Source organism: Porites lutea, chromosome 9, assembly GCF_958299795.1.
Source record: "Porites lutea chromosome 9, jaPorLute2.1, whole genome shotgun sequence".
NCBI lineage: Eukaryota > Metazoa > Cnidaria > Anthozoa > Scleractinia > Poritidae > Porites > Porites lutea.
The window spans coordinates 26,887,799-26,913,980 of NC_133209.1; the positions used below are offsets into that span (position 1 = coordinate 26,887,799).

Consider the following 26,182-nt stretch of genomic DNA (forward strand, 5'->3'; position numbering starts at 1 on the left):
GGTGGGGTAACCCGCCTAGCCGGCGTCGGATTCGTGATACATTGAATTCGCGCAAAATCCACTTTGGCGGTGGCTTTGCATCATTAAAAGGTAACAATAGGTAGGTCGAGGTAACCCGCTTAGGTGGGGTAAAAACATAACCCTCGTTTACATGCAATCTTACAAACCCGCCTGTCCATATAATCTCTCATTTAAATTTGATCGCGTTTACATGATAGGTGGGGCGACCCGCCACTTGTTACCTCACCTATTTGGGGCCCCAAACCTCCATGTAAACAGGCCCTAATTTAAAAACCCCAATGTATTTCACATGTAGACAAATATTAGCTATAGATGTCCAATAACTGAGAGGCTCTCACTTGTTAACACGAAATTTCCGGCAAAAAAGTTGGCGCATTGTAGCCCCCCGGGGTTGGGGGGGGGGGGTACTTGAGTTAATGTTTGCTGGGTATGTGCCGCGGGCCTCTCAGGGCCCCTACCCCATTATAGTCTATTTTTTGGCCAACTATAGACCCCATCTTATTCACTTCTTGGAAAATGTAATTCTCGCAATCCCAACTTAGTCACTTTTTATTTATACATCTACCTTATCAATGTGGTTTCAAGCGGCGGAATGTAATGCGGTCAATGCGAGCTTATTGTTACATCTAATAAACAACAACTTTCTGATTTTTTAACCCAGAATCTTTCCATTTTGAATCCCTAATTACCCCAAAAATCCGAAAATTTCCGACCCCATTATAGTCACTCCAGTCGTGAAAATGCGACCCCATCCAGCAGCACATCCCTATTAGCCTCTTGTCAGGGAGTACCCCCCCCCCCCGGGATCGTAGCCCTTATTTCAGTACAGTCGAACCTCAACTGACGGGTCACCTCGGCTCCACAACGGCAACTTTCTTCCGAGGGACAATCCATACATTGACTCTTGTTTAAACCTCTCTACAACGGCAATTTCTCTCCAGTTCTGTCTCCAGAGTGGCCGTTATGGAGAGGTTCGACTGTATTTCTTAACAAACACTCAGTGAGCCCCTAAAATCAAGATAAATGAGGACACAAATACGACATCAGGCAAATATTTTAATGAGATATTTCATATCTGAACTTGATTTTTCATGCAATTATATTAGACGGCGAGAAAGAAAACAGGAGATCGTTTAAATCATCCAGTGTAGCTGACGATAGTAATATAAATTACTACTTCTAATTATTTGCCGTTTATGTCGGTTTCAGGTTTATGAACTGCATTGCTTAACTTTTTTAATGAAGACGATAAAGCCGGGGGACAAAGTGGTTCGCTGTTGTAGGATACCGTTCAATATACTTTAAATTTATACTAGTGATGCCTGGCAATACTTTCGTGTGAAAATCTCACATATGACAAGGCTCGATTACCAGCCGTCGGTCGGGAGAAGAGCCCGCGCTCTTCTTCCGAACGGAGAGATCGAGAGGGCGGCGGAAATCGAGCCTAAGGCTCGGTTCAGACGCCGAACTTTTCATGAGCCGAAGCCAATTCCAATGAAGGCCGAACCAAATTGTTTAGACCGACTGAATTTATTCAGAAGCCAATCTTAATTGCAGCTGTAGTAAGTTCAAAAGGACGAAAAACGCTCATTTCGGTCAAACTACTTACAAAGTACGTTATAATAATTTATGCACTAGCTTCGGTAAGTGAAAAGTTCGGCGTCTGAATCAAAGCCGTTCCAAAGGCGAAATTCTCTGCCGTGCTGGGCGAAAAGAACAGCTGGGCCGTTCCAAATTGAGACAGGCGTTCCTAATTGATTCAGACGCCGAACTTCTCATGCACTAAATTCAATGTTTTGGGTTCGGCTCATGAAAAGTTCGGCGTCTGAACCAGGCCTAACTATTCACATGATGTAAGACAGCATTCATTTGGATAACAACTTAATCGCATGTCACTCATCATTGTTCGTGGAGATCACTTCTCCGTACAACTCAAAGTTCTTTGATATTTAAAAGTTTCGACAATTCTGGTTCATTTGATGGTCATTTTTCATGAAAACGAAAAGAGAAAACGGATCATCCAAACTGTTGAAACTGAATACATATTATATATACTATTATATTACAAGTCTTTGTAGTAGGTATGGTGAATAACATTGAATGCACTGTACCAGGGGCGGATCTAGGGGGAGGGTGCAGGGGGTGCGCACCCCCCTCCCCCACTCTTCAGATGAACTGCGGTTTTCTCATACAACTGGTATTCTGCAAAAAAAAACTATGTGGTTTATTGGTGTTGAAGTAGAGCAAGAGACGAGTGCACCCCCTCCTAAAAAAAAATCCTGGATCCGCCCCTGTGTACTCATCTAGTTATACTTTGATACATTACTTGGCACAATTACCGATACTTACGTTTATCAGTTTAAGCTAATTTTAGGGCCCTGCCCACAAAAAGGATAAATACAATATGTTTTTACAAGACTTGCAGTCTGAACTGTTCATGATGCTTCTTCATCCTTTCGCTGTAAGATGTAAGTTATCATTGGTTCTGGTTTGCCTTTCATTGTAACAGGACCTCTCTTTTTAAAGGCAAAGTTGTGGTGTGGTTCACATAACAGTGATCTGCAATGTCCAAACAAATATCACTGATTTTTAATGAAATGATCACTTCTGAAAGTTAGCACCATGGCAAAAGGCAGATTCATGTGGATACTTCAGCTAAAAAACAGCTTTTTTTCAGAAGAATACACTTTTTAACTTGATGCCTGCACTAATCCATTATTCAAAACAAACCATTGTTATGTTTCGGATGAAAACCCTCTGATCATCCTAGTGAGTGTCATAATTCACCAATCGCAAGCAACCATGATGTTACTAACAAGTTCAGCTCAATAAATCAACAACATCGCCTGATAAACACCGGCAGTACGCACTCGAAATGTGGACTATCGTGAGACAGACGATCAGCGCGCCTATCAAAGCATATAATTATAAATGTGGCGGAATGAATATTTAGGCAAAGTTAAACTCGAGACATAGCTAGCCAGCAGTTTCTAGTTGGAGATATGCGGCGCCCTTATCGCATCGCAAGCGTTCATGGGTTTGTTTTTACAGACTTTCTCTTGAGGTCAAGCCATTTCGATCGCGTGTCGTTGTCGGTCCTGGCTTGTGCTCCCTTACGGTAAGTATATGGTAAGTCTGTTAGCTTCGACTAATTAGCAGTGTGCATGACGGTGCCTTAATGGATGCCAAGCTCAGGGTTGTCAAGGTTACGCATTGCACTCGGCTTCAGCTCGGGGCTCCACAAGCCTCGCGGGCGCCTCCCACCACGCTCATCTTTGTTAATGAGGTTAATTAGAATTGTGTGTTAATCACCTGTAAGTGTATTCTGTGACATTTATCTTTCCTCGCAGCCCAGTGGTCTCTGTACGGCTGGTGAGATTAACAGTGTTTCCAAATAGACAGTAACGAGGTTTCTTCTGCCCCACAACACCAGCCACAACTTCACCAGAATGAATACCGATTGTGATCTATGACAAGAAAATTGAACCAAAAAGAAATGCATTGTTTCACAACATAGTTTCACTAGGAATAAAACAAGAATCATCCCTATATCACATTTATATTGGAGTTCTTTCATGGCCCTACCCCCACAGTTGTCACCTGGGGCCGGGGGGGGCAGCTACTTTCAAAAAGAAAATAGACTCTATTTCGTCATCAGCCAAGGTCATGAAGGTGTGGTGTGAGAGAGAGAGAGAGAGTTCAGCGCATATGTCAAATCAGTTCGAAGTAGTTCTTGCATTGAAGAAAACAGGCCCCAGTTGTTCAAAAGGTTGATGACCCTATCCACCCGATAAATCTCTATCCAGTGTATGGTGCAAATGTTTTCCCTGATATTTATTTGTTTATTTACCGTAAATGATTGATTAGGAGCCGCTACCCGAATAAGTGCCGCGGCGCTAATTTGGGTATTTACAAATTAACGCCCCACCTTTGTTACGGCGCTTGATATAAAGAGATATCGAAACCACATCGCTTGAGAAATAAGACTTCGATCAACTCGTGAGTTCTAAAGTTTTAATGTAGGGAAACTCGTTCGAGGTGTACATATGTCATACTAAATTGTGCATACCTAGCATTGGCCTCCGTTAATTCTCTCTATATTCCCCTCGGTGTTTATTTTTTACCCGTAGTTGAAATAAGCGCCGCACATATAGCAGGGAAAATGAAATAAGCACCGCAGCGCTCAATTGATCATTTCCGGTATTTATTTATTTAAAAACGTCGCCAAGAGGCCTGGATATCCGACAGAGCAAGCTCCATTACGAGGTCCAGAAACAATAACACTAATACATACAGTAATTCTTCTCAAAGGTAACGGTGTTGGCTCTAATCGTTTTAAGCAGAGTACTGTGAGAGGAGACAGTGTGCCTGGGTCTAGTGGGGTGCATTACTGAAATAAAAGGATCCGATAGACTAACTAAGCATTTTGAATACATACACAAGATCTAATCCACTGAATAATGATTTGTCTGGTGGATTGTGTTATCCCGCTTTTGAACAACTGGGACCAGGTTTTCACCGTTGTAGCATATTTTTTTTCTTGTTTTATTTTTCCCCGCCGTTTAACACTCCAAAAATTCATCGATGTATTTTTCAGCTCTCTTGGTTATTGTTCTTTACAAAACCTAAGTAAAGCTCTTCCAAGTGTGAATTATCGTTCTGCGGCGCAGTTTTTTTCCGTTTTACGTTTTTCCCGCTCTTTCTTCTGCATGAATGAAAGCATGGAACGTTGCTGAAGGCCAAAGTACCAACCGGACAGGGCAGGCAAGTGCTGCTGTTCATAATGAGGTTGACAGTGGTCATAACAACCAAAAAACCAACACTCCCTGCTGATGATTCATAGAATCCAAATCAACCTTCAACTTACATGCATTGAAAGTCTCGTTTAATTTTCACTTCAAATGAAATTCAATGTCTGTTCAACACCCTGCCAACTATTAAATTGCATACACCCAGAAAATGAAAACTTTAGCTTTAGCCCTACTCTCCCCTGGGGGGGGGGGGGGGGAGGTACTGCCAGATATGAGCTATATAAGTATGTGCTGTTGTGAAGGGTATGGTTTTCAAGCAATTTACTCTGGGATAGGGTATATAAATCAGAGCGTTTGGGTCTAGAATAGGGTATCATTTTCCCAGAAACTCATCAATTGGGTGAAGATTTTAGTCTATACTAGGGAAACTGGGATTTGCCACTCGAAAATATAAAAATATCAAATCGGCAACTATAAATTTATGCAACTCAGCCTAAAAGCTACTCTAGGATAGGGGGGATTTGAGAAGTTTAGTCTAGTATGCAGTGTCTGATGTAGAGCACGCCATTGAGGGATTGCCGTGATTTGAGCAAAGATGTCCTCTTCAAATACCTGTTCTGGGTCATTTTGGCGCACTTCAAATTGTGTTTTTTAAATAAAAAAAAAGAAACAAGGAAAAGTTATTTCTCCTCGTGCAAAATCTTCTTAAAACAGTATTTTGGTCTAAATTTCAGAAGATTAGAGGAAAAGCAAGAACCAAAATCCAGAGAATATGGCGTATGTGGAAGGCTCAATTTTCCGAGGTTCCCGGGCACTTGTTTGAATAAAGCTATAGGGGGGAGATTTTGTAGATCAACGCACTTAATTGAGAGCCCCTGCTCTTGATGTGCATGAATGCAAAGTGCTGTCAAAACAAAGAAGGCTTTCAGCATAAAAATTCCTAAATTACCCACCACCCCAACCCCCTTCCAGGCTGCTCCCCTATCAGACTACAACGAGAAGAGTATACCTGCATCTTCTTGCCGCGAGCATTGACTTCCTGTACAATGTCAATCATATCAAGCGCCAGATTAGCAATGTTAACAGCATGTCTGGAACACCTTGTTGGTAGACCACTGACTGCCATGTACTTGTCCCCTACTGTCTCAACCTAAAAAGAAAGTGTTACAAAGATTAGCATATGATTTCTCCTCACTAGTATCAATAGAAAACCAAGAGTAAAGGTTAGAGAATGTAAAAACAAATTTTATTCTCTGATACCAGAGAGCAAGACTTTTGTTAATAATCATAAAATTATAATGAGGAGACCGTCACGCACTGACAAAAACCTTTCAATAAAACCATGATATGTTTCCTGCTTATCAGTCTGGACTAGCAAATCTGTAGTTTAGCGACTAAACATCACACTGGATGTTATAAAAAGGAGGCAAACCAGTTGGTTATTTACAATCATGACCAAGGGGTTAAACTTGGGACTACTGGGAACAAATCCAGCTACCATATGGCACGAAATTTTTAAGGGTTCTCATTTTTGCGATTTTTCCATTGATCTGCAAAATTAAGTTCCCCCCAAATAAAAATTACCGCAAACATTTTTCCCGCAAAAAATTTACTCCAGAGTAAATATTCCCTTTAACTTAAAAATGCGCTACACAAAAATACAGTACAGTACTAAGAAATCATATCTGTTCAATTACAACTTAGCTCATAGGGTACACAAGCCATAGTATTGTAATATGCATTTCTCTTGCATGTACTTAACAATTAAAAACAAAAATATTATCAATTCTGGGTACTGGTTACTTTCTGAAAATCGCAAAAATTAATTCCCAGCAAGATAAACCTATCTGTCCTAATCACAAAAATTAGTTCCTGCAAAACAAAAAATCGCATTCCGCAAAAATAAACTCCCGCAAAAATTTCATGCGACATGGTAGCAGTTGGGGCAGGGATTGAACTCAGCGCCTCTGGATTTCTAGCCTGCAAGCAAGCTCTCCATTTGAGGAAGTCGTGCTCTCTCTCTGCTCGCTTCCCTCGCGATAATTGGAGAGCTTGCTCAAAGGCTACTGGATTTCAATCACAGAGCTCTAACCACTCTGCATGCTGCCTCCTCAGATATAACATGTCAAATGTACCTTAAAAACTTCAACGTTCTTGTCAGCCAGATTATCAAACTTTGTGTAGGTCTCATTCAGAAGCTCTACGATCTCCATTGGTTCAGTGCTCTGATTACAATAATGAGTGAAATCAACAATTCCACTGAACATGATGGTCACCAACTCATATTTTTTAGCCATGACGGGTCTCTTTAACCTCAAATCGTTAGCCACCGATGTTGGAAGAATGCTGTATAACAGTCTATCTGTTAGCTGCTGTTCTTTTTGAAGTTCTCTTGCTGTCTGTTGAAGCTTGTCGGTGAGGATTTCAAGTCGACGTGAGAGGTGCGACTCTGCATTGTGCTGTTCAGACAGGAGAATGAGATCTCTAGTGGCATCATGGATAGGAATGTCACTGAGGTACAGACCTGGAATGCAAAATATCTTCTAAATAAGTCCAGTCAACTGAAAAATGTTTGGATTAGATGCAAGAAAAGACACATACAGTCAACACACCCCTTGTAGCAACAAGTGACCAGCATTTAAAACCTCATTTGGGCAGCTATGGCTTACATGTCAACTCTGTAATGCAAAGCTCTCATAAAAAGTGACCACTCTCTTAGGCAATTGTGGTCTTTTTTGTGAATCACCTGCTTGTCTTTCCCTTTGTTTCAATGTTCTCACAAGTGACCACTCAGTTGACACTTAAATTAAAGAATTAACTGTCTTGGCCAATTCAGGTTTACAATACATAAGCACTAATGGTTTACTTCAAATGTCATAATAATTAATAGAAAAAACTATTTAAGGTGATTCCCTGGTTTTGCACTGTGCATCTTTTACTGCGCATAACAAGATGGCCGCCGTGAAAAAGAGCATCTGAAGTAACATTACTAAAATGAAGTTGACTTAAAAGGAACGCTATTGGGATTTTTGCTTGTGGTTGTTTCTTGACGAGATGAGACTCAATGTGTTAGGAATGTGCATAACGTAAGCAGTAGGCGTGTTACTGAGTTCGACTTCCTCTCGGAGAAGCTCGATAGTGGATGTTAAACTCGTGCTAACTCACTTTGATTTTTATTTAAGTGCCATCTTTATCACATTGCGTCCTAACTGTGATATCTTGATGTAAATCTGTAAAAACGGATTTTTCAGTGCTTTCTTCCCCCTTCCACATACATGCCATTTTGAAACTCACCCCAGTCCTCTCTCAAAAATCCAAGGAAATGCATTTGGTGCACACTTTCTGCAGCTCTATCTCAAAAACGAGTACGGTGACCCCCCTTTTTTATTTCATGATGTTTAATAATAAGAACAGTGCTTCCATTCAATGAGAAAAAAATTGGCATAAATCTATGTTCAGTTTTATGGCAAATTTACCAAATTGTACAGATTGAGCTATAACAGGTTGAATAGTGCGTATTCAAATTCAATCTACTTTGGAGCGCAAAGTATAACCAAGGGCATTTAAAGGCATTTTTCTGGTACGTAGGTGGATAAACAATACATTTAAGTCAAATTCTGTGCGATACCACATCCATCATCAAAAAAATCGCTCCTTTTTGTCTAGTTTTGGGCTGCGTGCGGTTTTTGCCAAAGGGTCCTAAATAGCCGTATTTCTCAGTATTGTGAAGTCAAAACAAGCACGGTGACCCCCACTTTTTAAAACTTTTTTATCACTTTCTTGACTTGTTCCATCAGTGTACCAAGTTTCATCTACAATTGATGTTAGTTTCTTTTACTAAGGAATCACCTCAATGTTATCTTACCTGTGGTGATCTGCAGGCATCAGACTTACTGCTTGCAAGATGTGTGTGCATTAAGTTTTTGGTATACTCACCCACTTCATTTAATCCATCCAAATTGAGAACGCTTGGTGAACAGAGGAACAACATGCTATCACATTCAGGAAGGTACAGCATTTGCCCACGGAATCGCATTGTTGGCAATTCTAGAGTACCGATGTCATCCTCTGAAACTGTTGTTAGAGTAGCAGAATCCAAGAGGCCCTCCTTTGTCTTGACAACATACACCTTGTTAATGAACTGCAAAATCTGATCAAAAGTAAGGGGAATGTGTGGGCGGATCGCCTCGAACACTTCATCAACCCTTGTCTGGCCAACTTTAACCGATGGGAGTACTCTTGTCAAGGACACACCAGCTTGATATATCACCATATCAGTGTCAAACATGATGTGAAATGGGCATGCTTGGCAAAATGTTTGATTGCTGATTCTAGAACTTAATGTCACTAGTTCCAACTTCTGCTCCATCCTTTGAATTTGTTTGCAATGCTGTCTCATTTGGTTTATACCACTGTTACTCTCTGGAGTGACTAGAAACTTGGACCAGGCAGACTTCTCTGTTTGGTTCACTGGTTCACATAATTCAACATTAACAACAACATTGAAAATTTTGCTGGCTACTGACTTCACCATGCCTACTACAAGATATTCAAGCCCAGCTCTTTCAGAAAAGTACAGGATTTCAATGCCGCTGCCATCGGGAGTGTCTTTAGCATGAAAAGAGGGCACTCGCATACCCGGGAACACAAACATAAGATGTTCATGAATAGCATCTACACTGTTGAAAAAGTCCTTTAGGTTACCACCAAGATTATTAAGAATGTTATCATAGCCAGCATCTTGGATATATTCAAAAAATATTTCTCCAAATTTCTCCAAGATGTAGTTTTGAGATAGTCCTAGAAGGAAATAAAATTTAAATCATTTACTTTCAAATATAAATTATTACTGATTAAATGAAAGTTGAGCTTATAGATTATCACTCGATCATTTTTGCACTTTTAGAGCTGTGTCCCTGGGGAAAGACCAGAAGGATTTTGTAATCTGACAGTGACTTAATGTGATAAAACGCTAGATTCCACGTACCGGTTTTAGTTGCAAAATTTTTTTCTACTCGTCATGGCCACTAAAATGGTTGCAGTTTGGAGCACTGAATACAATATCAAACTTTGGGTCAGGTCTGACAAAGGATATGGAAAATTGCATCTTCTAGTTTGGTCTGAACAAAGGTAAAGGTAACCTTTGATCAAGCTTCTGTTTTTTTTAAGGGAAGCGTGTTGGCAAAGGGGAAAAAGGAAGACCTGAATCATCTTCTTTATGAGTTGCCTGCCAACAACCAATCAGACAATAGTGATTTTGTTACCTCTGCGTCCTTTTTGGGGGATTGCTCAGTTTTGTAGGCTCATAAAGCCTGGTCTCAGTCATTCTTATTTAAGGATTTTCTAAAAATTAGCACTGCTCAAATGTCAAGTAAATCCTGTGCCATAGCCCTGTATGCCCCTGGGGTTGACGTTCTCCTTGCCGTCCACGTCGTTGGATCTTAAAGTCCCTAATATCTCTTCAAGATGGCCACGCTGCAATATATTCTGAAGTTGCTCCTACTATCAGCACTTTCTCAAACATTACTCTCTTTTGTGTTCCGCTTCGAACTGATCACTTCCTTGGTATTGGTATGTCTGGGATATCTTTCCCGTAGCGAGGATGTTAAATCCTTTTTAAACATTAATAGGCTCTAATCACTTGCATTTTCCATGATTTGCATTTTTTGATAAGTGACACGGACCTCAGACGTTTAATTAAATTTATTTTGACAGGTTCGAGCTTAGTTGGATCGCAAGGAAACATATTATCTCTGAACGAAACGGTTTTCAGTTTTCAGCTTGTAAAAAAATGACTGCAGTTTTTTCTGCAACCATGCATGGCAAAACTTAAATGGACAAAGAGAATTATTATCGGGCCTCTGTGGTCTTGATAATACAATGCTATTGTTTATAAACGCTGTCGTTGAGCGCTAATTCCGTATCGAAACAACGATAAACATGCATTATTTTCTTACAAATGGCAATATAATTTTTTTTTACGAAACAGCTTACTGATCCACGGGGAATATAGCGCCGGTGAAAGCACAGAAGCATAACTATTAGCTTGTGTAAATAACACGCCCGCCGCAATAAGCTAACATGTACTGTAAATCTTACCCAATGTTTCCGAAACCACCCGCAGCAAATCGACTGTGTTCTGATCATCATAAATCCGGCGCTGGCTGAATTCATTTGTTTCTCCCAGATCAACATTGGCCTTCTTCCTACATGTAAGTACAAGGCACAGACCGGCATATTAATGAAGTCACAGGTACGTTGCTCTGACGGACTTAGCAATGGCTTTAAAATGACAAGTGAAACATAAGATAAGGCGGAAAAATACTCACAGTATTTCCTCCCAGGTCTCAAAACTGCTTTCCCGTATAACAAACTCCTGCAGTGCTTGGTTTATGAAGCCATACATGGCAGTAATCTGTGGAAATCCACCGAAGACACCGAACAAATGCCAAATTGTGCTTTCGATAGCCGATCAAAACAAATGCAGAATGTCAGGTTGATTGCAATTTGCATTACAATGGCAATAATTTCGTCGCTAATCGTACCGTGGACAACGGTGATAAGCGTTTTGGACGGGATTAACTAAGCTCTACATGTATACTTATGTGACCCGGAACGAAAAATCGCCAGAAACTACCCAGCCACTTTGCCACATCCGTAGCTAGCGATCATCCAGCCGGGTCATCTGATCCAGTAAACAAATGTGGGGGAACATAAGGGACCAATAAACTAGGGATCACTACGTGGTCGTCGGTAACGTGCCTCGATGCGCCCTTCGGCAGTTGATTTAATCCAGGTCGAAAAAAATGTGTACTTTCCCCGCTAAAAAAAACGTAGCTTGCGCGCAGAGTGTGTCAGCCCAGAAGCCTACGTAGCCTGTACACAGACGTTGTTTTATTTTTCTTTTCTTTCTTTTGGAAAACATCCGCGTGCCAAGCGCAAGGCGAGCGCCCCTACCCCTTTCTGCTGGCGGTCAACAAATCCCCTTCAGTTTATTTTTTATCACGCGCGCTCGACGGACTTTGAAGAGAAAATAAAGGGTCTGTGAACAGCTAAAGCCTACGCAGCAAGGTTCAGTTAAACGTTATGAACTTGGACGTGGACACTTTTATTTATTTATTATTTTATTGCGTTCAATTTCCTTCCCTCCCTGGTCAAACACTTCACATAAACATCTTGAACAGGTCATGGACTCCAACATTTTTAAGCCCGGGGGGTGCGGTACAGTATTGTCGGTTACTTGCAATAAAATACAGACGGAAGAAAAAAAGGAATGTCTGAAATCTTTGGCGATGACTGTAAACCCAGAATTCAGAAAAATGCTACGCTTTTACTTTCACAGGGCAAAAAATATCCTTTTATGTTAGGTTTTTTATGGGATCTGTCACTGAGCACTATTCCTAACTCGAACTCTTAACCACGTGGTGTATCAGTTTACTCTGGAGTTATTATTATTTGCGCACATTTTTTGTAGAATCACGCTTACGGCGAACGGCAATTTGTACAAGTGACCAAATAAGTACACTTTCATACCAAGCTTTTTCCATAAGAAATATTTGGCACAGTTTTTAATCTGTTTGTCTCCTACTTTGAGAAATTGCCAACTTGAAGCTGACGTTCGCCGTTTGCCCGTAATCGTGATTCTGAATCTCTCTATTACCGGGTGGTTACTTCATACCGCCAGAGTTCTGATGGGGTTCTGATCAGTGACAAACTGCGCTGCTGCTGTCCCTTACCTCACTGGGTTGTTGGGGCACCACCGACAGCCTCAACAGATTTTAAACTACTTCCCCTGTTTTCTTTTTCTTTAGTAAGGCAACTAACTAAAAGATGGAATACCAGGCTTGCTGGAGGTTACCTCCCCGCTAGTGGTCGCTGAAAACTAGCCTGCGAGCAAGCTCTCTGAGAACGGAAAGCTTGCGCACAGACAAGTTTTTTTTAGCTAGCAGCCAGTGTTTCCCAATACCAGAAACTCGAGCACCAAGCTAGGGGGAATGTCTACAGCTTGTCCTCAGCGACTACAGTTTGCCAATCAAGAATTATCTTCTCTGGAAGGAACATGAGAAGGAAGGAGCTGCCGTCTGGAGGACGAAATTGGAGGCGAGCAAATGTGCTGGAACAGATACAGCAATAATTCCGTCGAACCTAGGTCACACTTAGGTTTTCTAGGGGTTCAATCTAAGCTGCATCGCTTGTAGACTAGCCTCCCTGGCCTAGCCTCCCACGTTCTTAGCGTTAATATTCATCACGCATTCCTAGCGTGAAGCGCCTACCCTTTCCTCGTTGAGATTTCCTTTGTGCCTTTTCGTTTTGAAGGTTTCCCATGATCCTTGCGCCGCGACTACGACCACGGTCGAAAATCCCAAGAAAAGATCGTCTGCGTGGGAGGCTACATAGCTCGTGCTACCATTATCCCCTACGCGCGCTCCGCGCTTGCGCTCGTACCCAGCAATTCGCCTTTTAAAGCAACCCATGTGCTTTTACTCGCCCTGGTAACCCGTTCTGTTCCGCGCTCCCCGTTTAGCCTTTGAAAAGATTCTGTGAAAAGGTAAGGTTCTGGGTATGGTATCACTAAGAAGACTAAAGAAAAATTTCATCGCATTGTATTCTGATATAGTCATCATAATAAGAAATTTATCAAACACCTATTAAACATTTTAATTACACTTTGATTAAATATGTGAATCAAGAAAGCACTTTCAATTAATCTTTCAGAAAGGAATTACTGACAAAAAATATAATATAGAATCAGATAAAGGGGTTATCAAAAAATAGTGCTGACTTTCTGTAATTATTTACAGTCGCATACATTATCCTGGAAGCGGGCATTTTGAGGTATATCTATTTACATTTAATTTTTTGTTTAATTTTTTTACTACTAATTTCTAACGGTTTTACTCCGTGTTCTGCTGATCACTGTACTTTATCCTCATAATAATAATAATAATAATAATAATAATAATAATAATAATAATAATAATAATAATAATAATGTACACTTAATATATAGCGCCTTTCTCTTAGTGATCCAAAGCGCTCTTCAGTCAGTAAATACTTAGAAAACACAAAATAATTCAAATACAACTTAAGAGGATTTAAAACTGGCAGGAGGCAACCAGTTAGCTATTTACAAGGGTGGCCGAGGATCTGAACTCGGGACGATCAAGAACAAATCCAGCAAGTGGCCAGAGCGGGACTCGAACCCGGGACCGCGGGATTGCCAGTCCGACGAGCTGACCACTCGGCCATGTTGCCTCCTTCATTATATTGAGACAATAATTTAATTATCTCAAGAAATAATCTAACAGTAGCAAACAACCCAACTGAAATGTTTTCTTGGAAAACAAAAGTTGAGGATATTCAAATTTTGCCGTATCTTTTTTTAAGACCATGCCAATGTGCTGGTCACACAGGGGCATGCAACGAAGGCCCACTTTCAAATGCTGTTATTAATATGCTATATTAGGTCTTAAAGCACTGATAAATTGTGAACGGCTTTTTAAAATGTTTGTCCGTTCTAGATCTGTCATCCTAGGTCAACTTAAACTTTTTCAGAAATGCTTGTGAAGGCAAAACCACAACGTTAAACCGGTGAGGGTCAGCCGAATCTTTAGTAGACCTGGATCACCACTTCATTTTTGTTTTCATTCTATATTTTTTCCATCACTCTTAACGCCGTAAGGATCAGTTTACCGTTTTATTTTAAACTTTTTCGAATGTCTTGTTTAATTCAGAGTCTATTCAGACCAGGGTGCCGTGCCCTTGAAGCCCCCCCCCCCCACCTCCACTCCTTGCTAAAAAGTTGAATTACTTCAAAACCGTTTAAGGTACGACCACCAAACTTGGCAACTTTTCCTAAAAATTATACCTAGAAACATTTTAAAGTCGTCGTAACGTGCAGGTCAACATTGACGTTACCATGGCAACCGAGTATTGACAGCCATGTTTTTCAAAATTTGCTTTTTCCTTTAAAAAATGGATTTAATTCTAAAAATTACTAATTGAATTTTATCAATAGGGTTAAATCTTAGATGCCTTTTAAAGGTAAAAGATCGTGAGTTTTTTTTCTTCTTTTCATCCAAATTTTCGAAATGAAAATTTTCTAGGCTTCCTTTCGAACGAAATAAGAGGAAGCGAAATGAGGAAAAACCCAACAGATCCCACAATGGTAGGAAATTTAAATGAAAAGGTCCGAAAAATTGAGATGAATGGAAAAAAACACAGACTTCGCTTGGCGCCCCCGAGAACGACCATATAAACCTAAAAGTATATTTACAATGATACCATTGATTCTAGCGTTTTACTTGAGAAAAATTCTACGACATTTCTTTCGCTTTCTGCTGAAGAAACTTGTACTTAATTCCTTTTCACTCTCTTTGTTATAATGTGAACGCACCACCCAAGTCAGAAGAAGAACCCCCTGACAGTTTTTCCTCAGCTTACCTTCAGACCCCCCCTCCCTCCCTCCCTCCCCCCAAGTGCGGCGGGGGCATCTCCATATGAAAGCGCCGGAGATGTGGTGTTGAGGACCGAATATCAACACTTTAACCTAAACAAGTATCGCTTAAAAAATACCCGTCATAGTGTGTTATTTGGGAATTTAAGATGAAAGGACGCCACGAGCAAGAGAACGGCGCTTAAAAAAGTGAATTTGCGTTCTTTCAGTCTTATTCCTACTCACTTATTTTGTCAACAGTAAGCGACCACCCTGGTGAAGATCGGAGAGTGGTTTCAAATATATTTTTCCTAGACATTCTAGCAGTTCAAACCTATCTACAGCAAATTTCACGGTCAGTTTCAAGCTCCTTTTTGCAAAAAGATACGAAGAGATCTGGTTTTACTTTGGTTTCTCGAGGTAGCAATCAGTAGGCCAAGCAGTTTCAACATATTTGACGTATTTACAAGGTGGAGTCAATATGTTGAGTGAGCTCCACAAGTTCTTCAAGAGATTCCTCATCCATTCCAATTAACGACGCATCCCCATTTAAGTCTAGTCTTCCTTCGTCCTCGTCATCATCTTCGTTCTCTTCGATGCTCTGGTCCCGGCTAATGCTCTTTGACTTGAAAATGGGACATGTTCCATGCACAGTTGTTCTCCGTTTTTTGTTGTTATTTCCCTCTTTCTTCAGAAGTTCCAGCCTCTCACTAACGGACATTACATCTACCGAGCTCACCCTTCTCGGTGGCATCCCGTCAGGGTGGGCGTGTCTAAAAGCCGCTGGCCCTGTGTCGCTTCTTCGCTTCATCAGGGGCGAATGTGTAGGGGATGTCATTGGTGATCGGAACATGCAGACGCTGTTAGGAGCCACTGAGGCAGCGATGTCCATAACTGAGGGCTGGTTCTTTGCATCCTTGCTCCTTGTCAAGAAGAAGCAATTAAGTGGATTCGGGATCTCAGTGTTTGGGGTGAATTCAAACTCCTTGGACTTTTGAAGATAGCTGTTCTCAAAGAAACACAAATAATCTAGACTTAGCATTGACAGATTAGGTACTCGGATAAACAAAATTCGTTCTAGAGCGACCCGGCTTTATAGCTAAATTATCATTAAAACCGCGAGATGAATAGTCAGGTAGAGCCCGGAATGCAGCGGGTCGCGGGTTCGACCATCATTGGCGCGCAAACAAGTAAGGCACTGCTTCTACCAGCAAAAGAATAGACCTTCATATGGATCGAATCACTACCCATGTTTCATTATTTAAGTTAAAAGGATGCGTTAATTCTAAAGAGGAGCTAATTTGAAAGGGGGCACATATTTCGTTTTTTGGAATTTCAGTATGAATGACATAGTCTTTGTTTCTCATGACCAAAAACTGTTTTTGCAGTACTGAAATAATTCAAAGTTTGTGAGTTATGTAGCACATATACTTGGCTCTTAACGTCCTTTCGTCACCAAGTCCTATCACCATCTTCAAACAATACTGTCAGAGGAGCAGCGTCTTCAACACCCGACAGTGTGATGTTCCTCAAATAGGTCATTCTCTAGTGACTGTTTATTATGCTATGCTGTAACAAACTGTATACCTTACAATACCTCACATATATTCAGTAAGGAGGGGTGTTATAGAGAGGGTCACTTATTCCAAGGGGGGCGTGCTTATCATTCTCCTTCTTAGAACTGCGGTCCTTTTGGTCAGCGCCAGGGATCGATCCGTGGCGCTGACCAGAAGGATCGCAGCTCTGGGGACGAGAACGGCTAAGTTTTAGAATCTGGCCTCTAATTCCAGTATTTAAGCTATGTTATTGCGGGCGACAAGAGGAGCCCTCAATCCTAATCTGCAGGTTGTTATTACGCATGTGTCGCATTAATGTAGCCAGCATTCCACTAAGAATGAATGGAATGCACAGAACGCAATTTGATCACGTGCGTTTGGACCTTCTATTACTCGTAATCTGACCACGCGTGTTTTGACCGTCTGTCACGTGAAACTTAGGCAAAGCACCTCTCTAACCTTTGGTTATTACTAGTAATATTAATAATAACAAAGAACTACGTAACACAATAATGAGAGGGAGGCAAACAGACAAAGACAATGCTTGACGGTACCCTAACCATTTCTTTCCTTCTTCTTTCTTTTGTTTTGGCAAGAGGCTACATTTAAAACTATAGTATAGATAAGAATGAGATATGCTACCACTATATTGTTATTACTACTATCTTGCTAATTTTTTTCCCCTCACCGTTTAGTCTCGTAGCTCACGTTAATGAATCCTGGTTTGCTGCCGGACTCCATCTTGTTAGCCAGAGTTACAGTGCTTCCGAATAAACAATACCGAGGCATCATCTTACCTACAACACCCGCCATCACCGAACCTGTGTGAATTCCAATGCGAATCTGATAAAGAAAGCAGGAAAACTGATTATATCAAGTTCGTGCACCATACAAAGGCGTTATTCTTGAAAAATTTAAAGTGACAATCAAGTTGCCAAGGACTAGGTTAGCATCAAGGACCTTATTGCAAACTGATTGTGACTGGCAAACAAAAATGAAAGCTAGTTAAGCCATAAGATGGCTGTATAATTATAGAGAAATTTGGTGGGAGATAGTAAGCTCCAAGTCTACATTTCAAGATTGTCTACTGTACTATGTGTAAATTTATCCTACTTTTTTCGTCAAAACTTGCAATTATGCTTCGATTTATTTGTGATTGTTTTGCCCTACTGGAAAATTAATTAGGCGGGATGGCAGTCGTGCTAAAGGGAGAGGGGACAATTGCGCACCCTTCCCATCTGGTGCGCCGAACGTTCCATTTCCCCTCATCTTTCGGACTTACTCTGCCTGCCCAGCAGAAGGTTTTTTTGGGGGGGAGGGAGGGGAGAGTGTGGGCGCCAACAAGCGGGAGCTATTAGAAAAGCGGCTAGAAAAACCGATTTATCATTGCCTTTTCTTCACATCCCTCCCGACTTTTGACGCTCGTTCACACCACTCCCCATTGAAACCGCCAGCTACTGAGCCTTATATCAAAGTCTGGATTACAAATTCCAATGATGATTTCCAAATCGAGAGAACCCTACGAAACCAATTCTGTATACAAGCAACTACCTTGAGAGGCGTCCTATCGACAGGAGAAAGAACCTTTCTAGAAGCTTCCATCATGGAGCAGCCCATATGTGCTACTTTCTCGGCATGATTGTCACAAGGCTTAGGTAGTCCACCAACCACCATGTAAGCGTCACCGATTGTCTCCACCTACGGTGTTGAAATGAAGGTAAACTTTCCGTTTTCCAACAAAATCGGGGGAGGGGCAGCTGTACACAGGCTACACTTGATTTACACTATTTAAACTATTTTTTAAAATTAAAATCAAGCTTTCGAGCCAGATCAGTCCTTTCCTAAATCATAAACAGAGCACTTAAACGGAATTTTAGTGAAAACTCTAAAAAAATGTTGTTCTTATTAAAATTTCAGTAGAGGTCCATGATTTTTAAAAACTGTCGCGTATCATAAAAGACGTTAGTGAGTTTAAACAACAGGACGGCAGGCCGAAGAAGAAGACGGCAAAACGTTTGGGTGTGAAGCTTGTCACACAAGGTTTGCCGTCTTCTTTTCTCTCCCGTCCTGTTCGGTAAACTCACTATTTCAGCGCTGAGAATACATTTTGAACTTCGCCTGTACTAAATAAAGCTCAAGTCGCACAAACAAAACATGTTAACTTAAGCCTGATCTCACAGAACAAAAGACTGAATTTGTCATGACAGTAAAGCCTTTTGTTGACAGTCGCTTTGTATTCAGTATTATCTATTGTTATTAAAATCTGGGTTCAAAAAGAACTTGTTTTGGTACAGCCATAAGTGATTTTCTGATGTACTTTCGAAAACAATGCATATATAAGTCACGAAGAAGTAGCGACTAAATGAACTCTTCAGTTTCCTCACAGGCACGAAGTCATGAATTTTTGTTACGTGATTGTACCCGCTAGCAAACAAGCGCCATTTTTAAAGAGTTTTTGAAAGCCCGATGATATTCATTGCGGCAGAAAAAGAACATTGGTGATACTCAGTCGGTGAAAATTGTGACCTGAGTAAACTAACAAACACAAACAGGGTTTTATCGTTTTACTGCAAATAACAATTTCGTCAGCCCTGGCATTAAACGTTTAGCTTTTGTGAAAGATGTTTGCAGTATTCAATTTATTTATTCCTTGTGGACAGTTTTTTAAATCTTCGAGGGGCGTATCAGAACTTTTGCCTTAATCCGTGTGATCTTGCCGCTTCAAAGAATTTTTTTTAAAGAGATGGCAATTCAAATCCTCGGTCATTAAAATATTCATTTACAAAACTTAGAGCTTATATGCTTTTTTCAGCAAAAAACTAAGATTTCTTCAGAAAAATTGAACCAAAAAAGTTTGTTGCTATTGTTTTTGTTACAATATCCTGGTTCGACGCATTCATGGTTTTAGCAACAAGAAAACACTGCAGTTTGATACCAAGAGAAACCAAATAAGAGCCAATCTATTTTAGCTGCAGACAAATTTGTCATTTTAAAATTTAATCTCTATCATGAAAAATTACAAAGCACAAGTTCTCGGCTTTTTATGGACGAAGTAAAGAAAAAAAGGTGAAATACAAAGTATGCGCAAGATGAAAAAGGGGATTTCTATCGTCGAGTAATTTTTAAGCGCGTACGCACGTAATTTTTACGCCCAAATAAAATAGAGGCAATGTATGGAAGGTCACGCGTTTCGCTAAGAGTTGAACCTAGCTCAACTTTTACCTTTACGCTCGACTTTTCATACATTCTCTGTATTTTATTACGCACGTAAATTCAGTTTACGCGACAGTGGAAATCCGCCTAAAGGGAAAAATCCTTTTCATTCTCAAAGCTGATTTCAATTAGTTGTACCTCAAAACCAATTTCTAAACATCGCAAATTAACCAGATTGAGATATTGGAACTTACGAACATTACATTAAATAACATCATTCATGCAGCAGAATATTGTCTTGAAAATCCCGCAAGAAGATAAACCTAGGCTAATTATGAAAAGTACGAAATGCTTTTATGGGCAGTAATATAAATTTCCTATTAAAAGTCGTAATATAAACAGAAATGTTTTGTCTACATATTTAGCCTTGTCACCTGTCCGCGACGCGACTAAATGTTCACATAAACTCTATTATTTGGCTTTTAATCATACAAATTTTTTCTCATCGAGTCTCGTATTTTAGCTACGGGCCGTGCACCATCACTTTTCAACCAAATTTTGTTTTCCTTGGTTAAACTTGAAACTTTTTTCTATTGCTTTAATGTAAATAAAATTGAAAATTCACAAGAGCTGAAAGGGAGGGTTTATATCGCGTCAGACGTTTTCAAGTGTTTCCAATAATAAAGCTCTCGTGAAAGTGGGAAAAGGGGACAAAAACGCTACTAGGGGTCGCTTAAATAAATAAATCCAGCCCATTCAGGAAACAGAGAAAACAAACAGACAAATATATGTGGCTGTCAGAAAAATTAAATAAAAGGTGCATTTGCATAAAATATTTGGGTAGCCGGGAAAGATTATCAGAAAGAAAACTATTAAGGAAAAGGGGAATTTCTAGCCATCACTTTCTCGTTAATTATTCATCATGGAAATAAATTAAGATCCCGTTGATACTTTTCGAAAATGTAAAGCCAATTCTCTAAGAAAAATTAGTTTAGTCTTTCTGGTTCCCCCGCGGCGGTTTTTAATACAGCTTTCAGACAAGAGTGACAAGTTCTTTATGAGAGAATTTAAAAGCTTTTATAAAGCTCTACAACCGACTGAAGAGTAGGGTTGCTACTCGGTGGGAAATCCGCCAAGTGAATTGAAAGGACCGAAGGTCTTTCATACCTAACTGCGACTCGTAAACATAATTTACTACCAGAGACACTGTTTAAATAAACGTTTGTCACCCATAAAATAGGCGTCTTGCTGGTTCACAATGGATAAGTTAAAAGGCCATTTAAGTTTATTCAGTTTTCACTCACCTTATAAACATCATGCATACCGCTCAACATGTCAAAGTAGGTATACAACTTGTTCAGCATTCGCACAATGTCCATTGGGACTATTTTGTCATCGGAGCAGAGAGCTGTAAAACCCACAATATCGCTGAACAGAATTGTTACGATTTTGTAGTTTTCCGCAGGAACCGGTTGATTTAGCCGCAATTTAGCGGCGACTTCTTTCGGGAGAATTGAGTGAAGTAGCTCGTCTGTGCGCTGCTTGTTCTCCGTAAGTTTGCTTTCCAGTTTTTTTAAGTCATTGCTTGTTTCTTCCAATTGTTCCACCAGCTCCCTCTCAGCTCTTCTTGCGTGAGACATGAAGATCAAATCACGTGTTGCATCGTGGATGGGAATATCGTGGAAGTAAATACCCAGCTGTTTGAAAATTGCCATATTTAAGGCCCGCGGAGAACACAGAAATAAAATACAATCATTCTGGGGTATATATATCATTTGTCCCTTGAGGCGCAATACACAAACAGCATTACTATCTCTCCGTCCTTGCAACTGACAAGGATCTGTCATTGCTCCCAGTCTAAGGGCAGTATGCTTTGCCGTAAAGATGAAAACGGTGTTGATATGGGAAAGTACATTCTCGAACGCGAATTCCATGCGGGGTCTCACAAGTTCAAACACATCCTTAAAGAAAAAAGGAATACTGATGTTTTTATTTAGAACGTTGCTCATTGCAACTCCTGCTTGCGTGACATTGAGCGCTCGATCAAACATAACATGAAATGGAAACGCTTTGCAGAATGACAACAGGCTTGGATCCTTGCGACTCTTTCTTCCGCCCTTTGCCGGATTTGACAGCTGACAGCTACTCTCTTTGGAGGTATTCAAATCAAATGTCTGCAGGCCAAGCTTCGAATGCATTACATTCTTACAGAGGGTTTCTTTGATTGCGAACACGACATGGTCATTGTCGTCTGACCGTGCATGTTGCACGGAGACTTCCACCTCGGTGCCGAGCATTTGCTTAGCCACTGCTTTCACAATTCCGATCACAATGTACTCTAACCCTTGCCTTCTTGAGTAGTAGTGTAGCAAAAGAGTGCCGTCTTTTGTTTCCGTACAACGAAAAGACGGCGCCTCCATCCCAGGGTAAATTGACGCAAGGTGATCATGAAGCGCGTCCAAGTTGCATAGAAAATCCCGCAAGTTTCTCCCCAAGACTTTCAAAATACGGTCATACCCAGACTGCACGCAGTAGTCCAGAAAGTGTGCACCGAACGCTTCCAAAACATCGTTCAAAGGAAGACCTTAAATTTAAAACAATCAAATGTCTCTGATATATTTTCAATTGTCATTTGAGGTAATTATACATTATCCCACCTGTTTTGCTTCGGTTCCAGGCGATTAATTGCAAAGAATCTAAAATTACACCTCTGTGGTGCGCGTATATTTGATCGAATATCAGACAAATTTCATGACAGGAATATAGGAACTGTTCGAGAAAAGAACAAGCTATTTGGAACAAGCTTACCTAAGGTTTCGCAGGCAGCAACAACCAAACTAAGGGTCTCTTCGTCATCATAAATTTTGTGGATAAGATAAGAGCCACCATCAAGCTCGACTCCAGCTTTTTCGCTGAAAGAGTAAAGGAAGAAAGACGGAGAAAAGGATCTAGTTAATATTCACACAGCGCGCGAGGTCATTCGAAGGCAACCAGATATTGAACTTACATGACTGATTTCCATGCATCTTCGCCGAATTTGCCGATCACTAAGTCGGCCAAAGCACAGTGAATAAAGCCATACTGCAAGAAAATGAAAATGAAATTTAGCAGTCCTGAGTGCGATCTTAACGATTAAATCAAGAAAACTCGCGAAATTCTCACCATTTTGCATCAATGAACAAGTGGCCTGTACGTCCGTTGGCGCTACCCTCTTCGGGTTGTGAATTTGCGGCTTTCCCTAATAGTTTTAGTTGATTGTTTGTAATCTTAGGTCACGTGCTTCGCTATCAGTCCCGGGCATCGGTCCGCTCCAATCAGATGAATTGCTATTGTCAATAAAACACCTTCAGCTTCTTTAACTCATCTGCAAAGTAATTGTCGCTGTCACAATTCACTCAACACAATATGAAGCAATCTATTTCGCGCGAAGTGCGCGCGGTTAAAAATCCATTCTAAACATCTGATATTCCGTTGGCCCCGCGAGCTATTGTGGCTATCTGATGGTGCATCGTTAGCTCCGGGGTAGTGGCAACTTTCAACAGCATAACACAAAAACAACTGTGCAGAGCTTACATCCGCCTGTTGCCTGACTCTGTTATTCAATTTTCACCGCTTTCTTCATAAAGTCAACAAACAATCTAACACTTGACGTTTATGCTGTCAAACACCTCTAGCTCTGGCTTTACGCTGTGTTCCATCCTTGCGGAACATCTGTAAATGTCCGCTCTTTTTTGTGTTTTTGTTACTGGAATAATCGATAGCAATTATTAACATAACTCCGCAGTTCATTTCCATAAGATGTGTAAAGATCAATCTTTACGAGCACAGAAAAATGTATCCCCTATCAGTCCTGGCTTTGATGGCCTTATGGAAAGATCTACCCTTTAAAATGTCACGAAATTATTTGATGGGTTCGTAGACATTTATACAAAAAGGGTAAAAATGATATTTTAATTGCTGTATTTATGATCTACCAGCGGGAATTACTGTCGGGTATTGACTGTAAACTGACCGTGACTTAAATTTGAATCGGCTCAGTATGCCAGTATGGGTCCTGATTCACTTGACTGAATCGAGACCAAACTTGAAGCCATTATTCCGAACAAGCTAAAGAGGTAGGACCAATCCTAGTATCCCCAAGGCGGATTCTTCTCCCTGGAACTTCTCATGGTTCTGAATATTCTTTAGTTTCGACGAAAGGATAAAGCTCTCTTGATCTCTTGGTCATGCGACGTGTTCTATTTTAGACAGATGCTCATATAACACCAAGTTGAACGTCCTTTTTCGGGGACATTTGACAGATACCTCCCGCAAATTCAGACAAAATTAAAGGTCACAAAACATTTTTTTCTTTCTTTGAACAGATGAATCACAAGGTCTACTTACCACCGCTTTCCACAGGCGCGCTTTTAAAATTAGAACAAATCCAATGACCAAGATACAGATGAACCGACCAGTGTCTATAAATACAGCGGAAAACCTGTATATTGAATAAAAAACTGTGATCAGTTCGGTGGCAGCGTAAAAACTGAATTTCTATGATATGTTCTGAACAGACACCCATAAAGTAATAATAATCAGAAAAATTACGCAATGGAAGAAGAGGTTGCTAAGCGCCACTGGCATCAGCTTACTCGAGATTTAAATACAAATGCCATATTAATTTTGATATAAAATAGATGTAAATATGCGATCGAACATCTTGGAAATTAAAATATGTCTTATGCCAAACCAAAAGGCCTTCAGATAGCGCTAATTTCTTTTCATCTAAGTACCTTAATTAGTTCGTTAGTTTGCGTTCCGCCGTAACGAACATAGGTGCCGCACAATGATTAACACTAAGATGAACCAAAATACAAATACAGATAATCTGTAAATTTAAAACCGCCAGAGTTGAGTCATTTCATGTTTTATATCGATAATAGGATCTTTAAGTGCAGCCCTAACGAGCAGTTTTGGCGAGGATAAAGTTTGAAATATCATAACGCGAAACGGCTGAACGTTGTCATCAACCTGACCGGCCGGGTGCCTACCTTTACAGTCGAGTTGAAAGGCTGTCGTCAAAAGGAAAACCTGTGTAATGAAAACATCATCGATGACTTTGTCTTAAAGTAAATCTTTCCGCAAAGAGCACTTTCAAGTTGATCCGTTATGCTGTGTCATATTTCATCAATGTCCTTTTTGATGTATGGATTCAGCAGTGTTCAGTGGTGTCGGAAGAGAGAACATTCGATCCTTAATCAAAACAAATAGATGTTAATGCTTAAAAAAGGCATGCGACTTTTTACGATTATGATTGTTTTTTTTTTTCGAACACCACTGTTTATTTTGTTTTCGCCAGTGAAATGATATTGTAATTGCAGCCAACCGGGAAGACCGTGAAAATATATTGTCACTCATATTATCTCCTTTTTCCTTTTCTTTTCCATTTCATTAACCTTGGCCGGGCTAACAAACGTTATTTGTAGTTCCGTTATATTTCGTTCGACAGCTGCATGACTTCTGCCTGTTAGTTAAAAAAAAAAAATTAAAAAACCCTTTTGTTTTTGAAGCTTTTTTCAATATTGATGATCTATAAACAAAAACGGGCTGGCCAGCGCATTACAAACGATTTCCGAATTCAGTATCATAAAGTGGAACTGCACCGACTTCACTAAGTATCTGTAGTCTTCTAGTTACAAAACAGTTTTTTGTGTTTTTTGTACCTGCACCGTCTCTTCAGGTAGAAACTACCAAGGCCTCACTCGCGACAAACGCAAGGTTATAACTTGGTAGCTGTCGGGGTGATATGGTTGTGGGCATGCGTATGGTAGTGGCCATACCGCAGGGTAAACCGCAGAGTTGGTACGTGTGGTTCAGTGCATGATAATAAGCTGTAAATCCTTTGTAATTTGGTCATGACTTAGAAGTTATCAGTTCCACATAATCGTATAACACGTCAAATTTGTTTACCTTTGTCTTGTGATGTTATACCGAGAAAGTTTCGTCATAGCTCAGTTCGAAAAAAATTTGAAATTACCCATATTGCTCTGCGGTCGTCGCCGAGGAATACTGTGGTTCCGTCTCTCTTGAAATAGGGTCTCAACGGGGTGGTGGCTTTCACGGTTATCGGCTAAAATTTTGGCTCTTTTACGGCTATCGGTTAAGTTTTTTCAGTTACGGTTAACGAAAAGTCAAAAATTAACTTCTTTTGTTTCAAAAAGTTAAATATTAATAACCTGTATTTTTTTTAATAAAGGTCTTCGGATCATCTCGAGATGAAATAA

At 40.3% G+C, this 26,182-nt stretch overlaps 1 protein-coding gene across 1 annotated transcript; it reads right to left on the reverse strand.

The window, feature by feature from the left end:
* Window positions 1–1,064: 1,064 nt before the first annotated feature.
* Window positions 1,065–24,534, reverse strand: LOC140949118 (uncharacterized). The gene is made up of 15 exons (XM_073398354.1): window positions 24,303–24,534; window positions 23,079–23,280; window positions 22,924–22,997; window positions 22,725–22,828; window positions 21,221–22,500; window positions 18,315–18,461; window positions 17,452–17,606; window positions 15,675–16,211; window positions 11,102–11,230; window positions 10,872–10,978; window positions 8,709–9,572; window positions 6,908–7,296; window positions 5,782–5,922; window positions 3,334–3,488; window positions 1,065–2,580 (listed from the first exon to the last, which is right to left on the reverse strand). Exons 2-15 carry the CDS (start codon window positions 23,079–23,081, stop codon window positions 2,457–2,459), a joined length of 4,209 nt encoding a protein of 1,402 aa, XP_073254455.1. The 5' UTR covers window positions 23,082–23,280; window positions 24,303–24,534; the 3' UTR covers window positions 1,065–2,456.
* Between the last annotated feature and the right edge of the window lie 1,648 nt (window positions 24,535–26,182).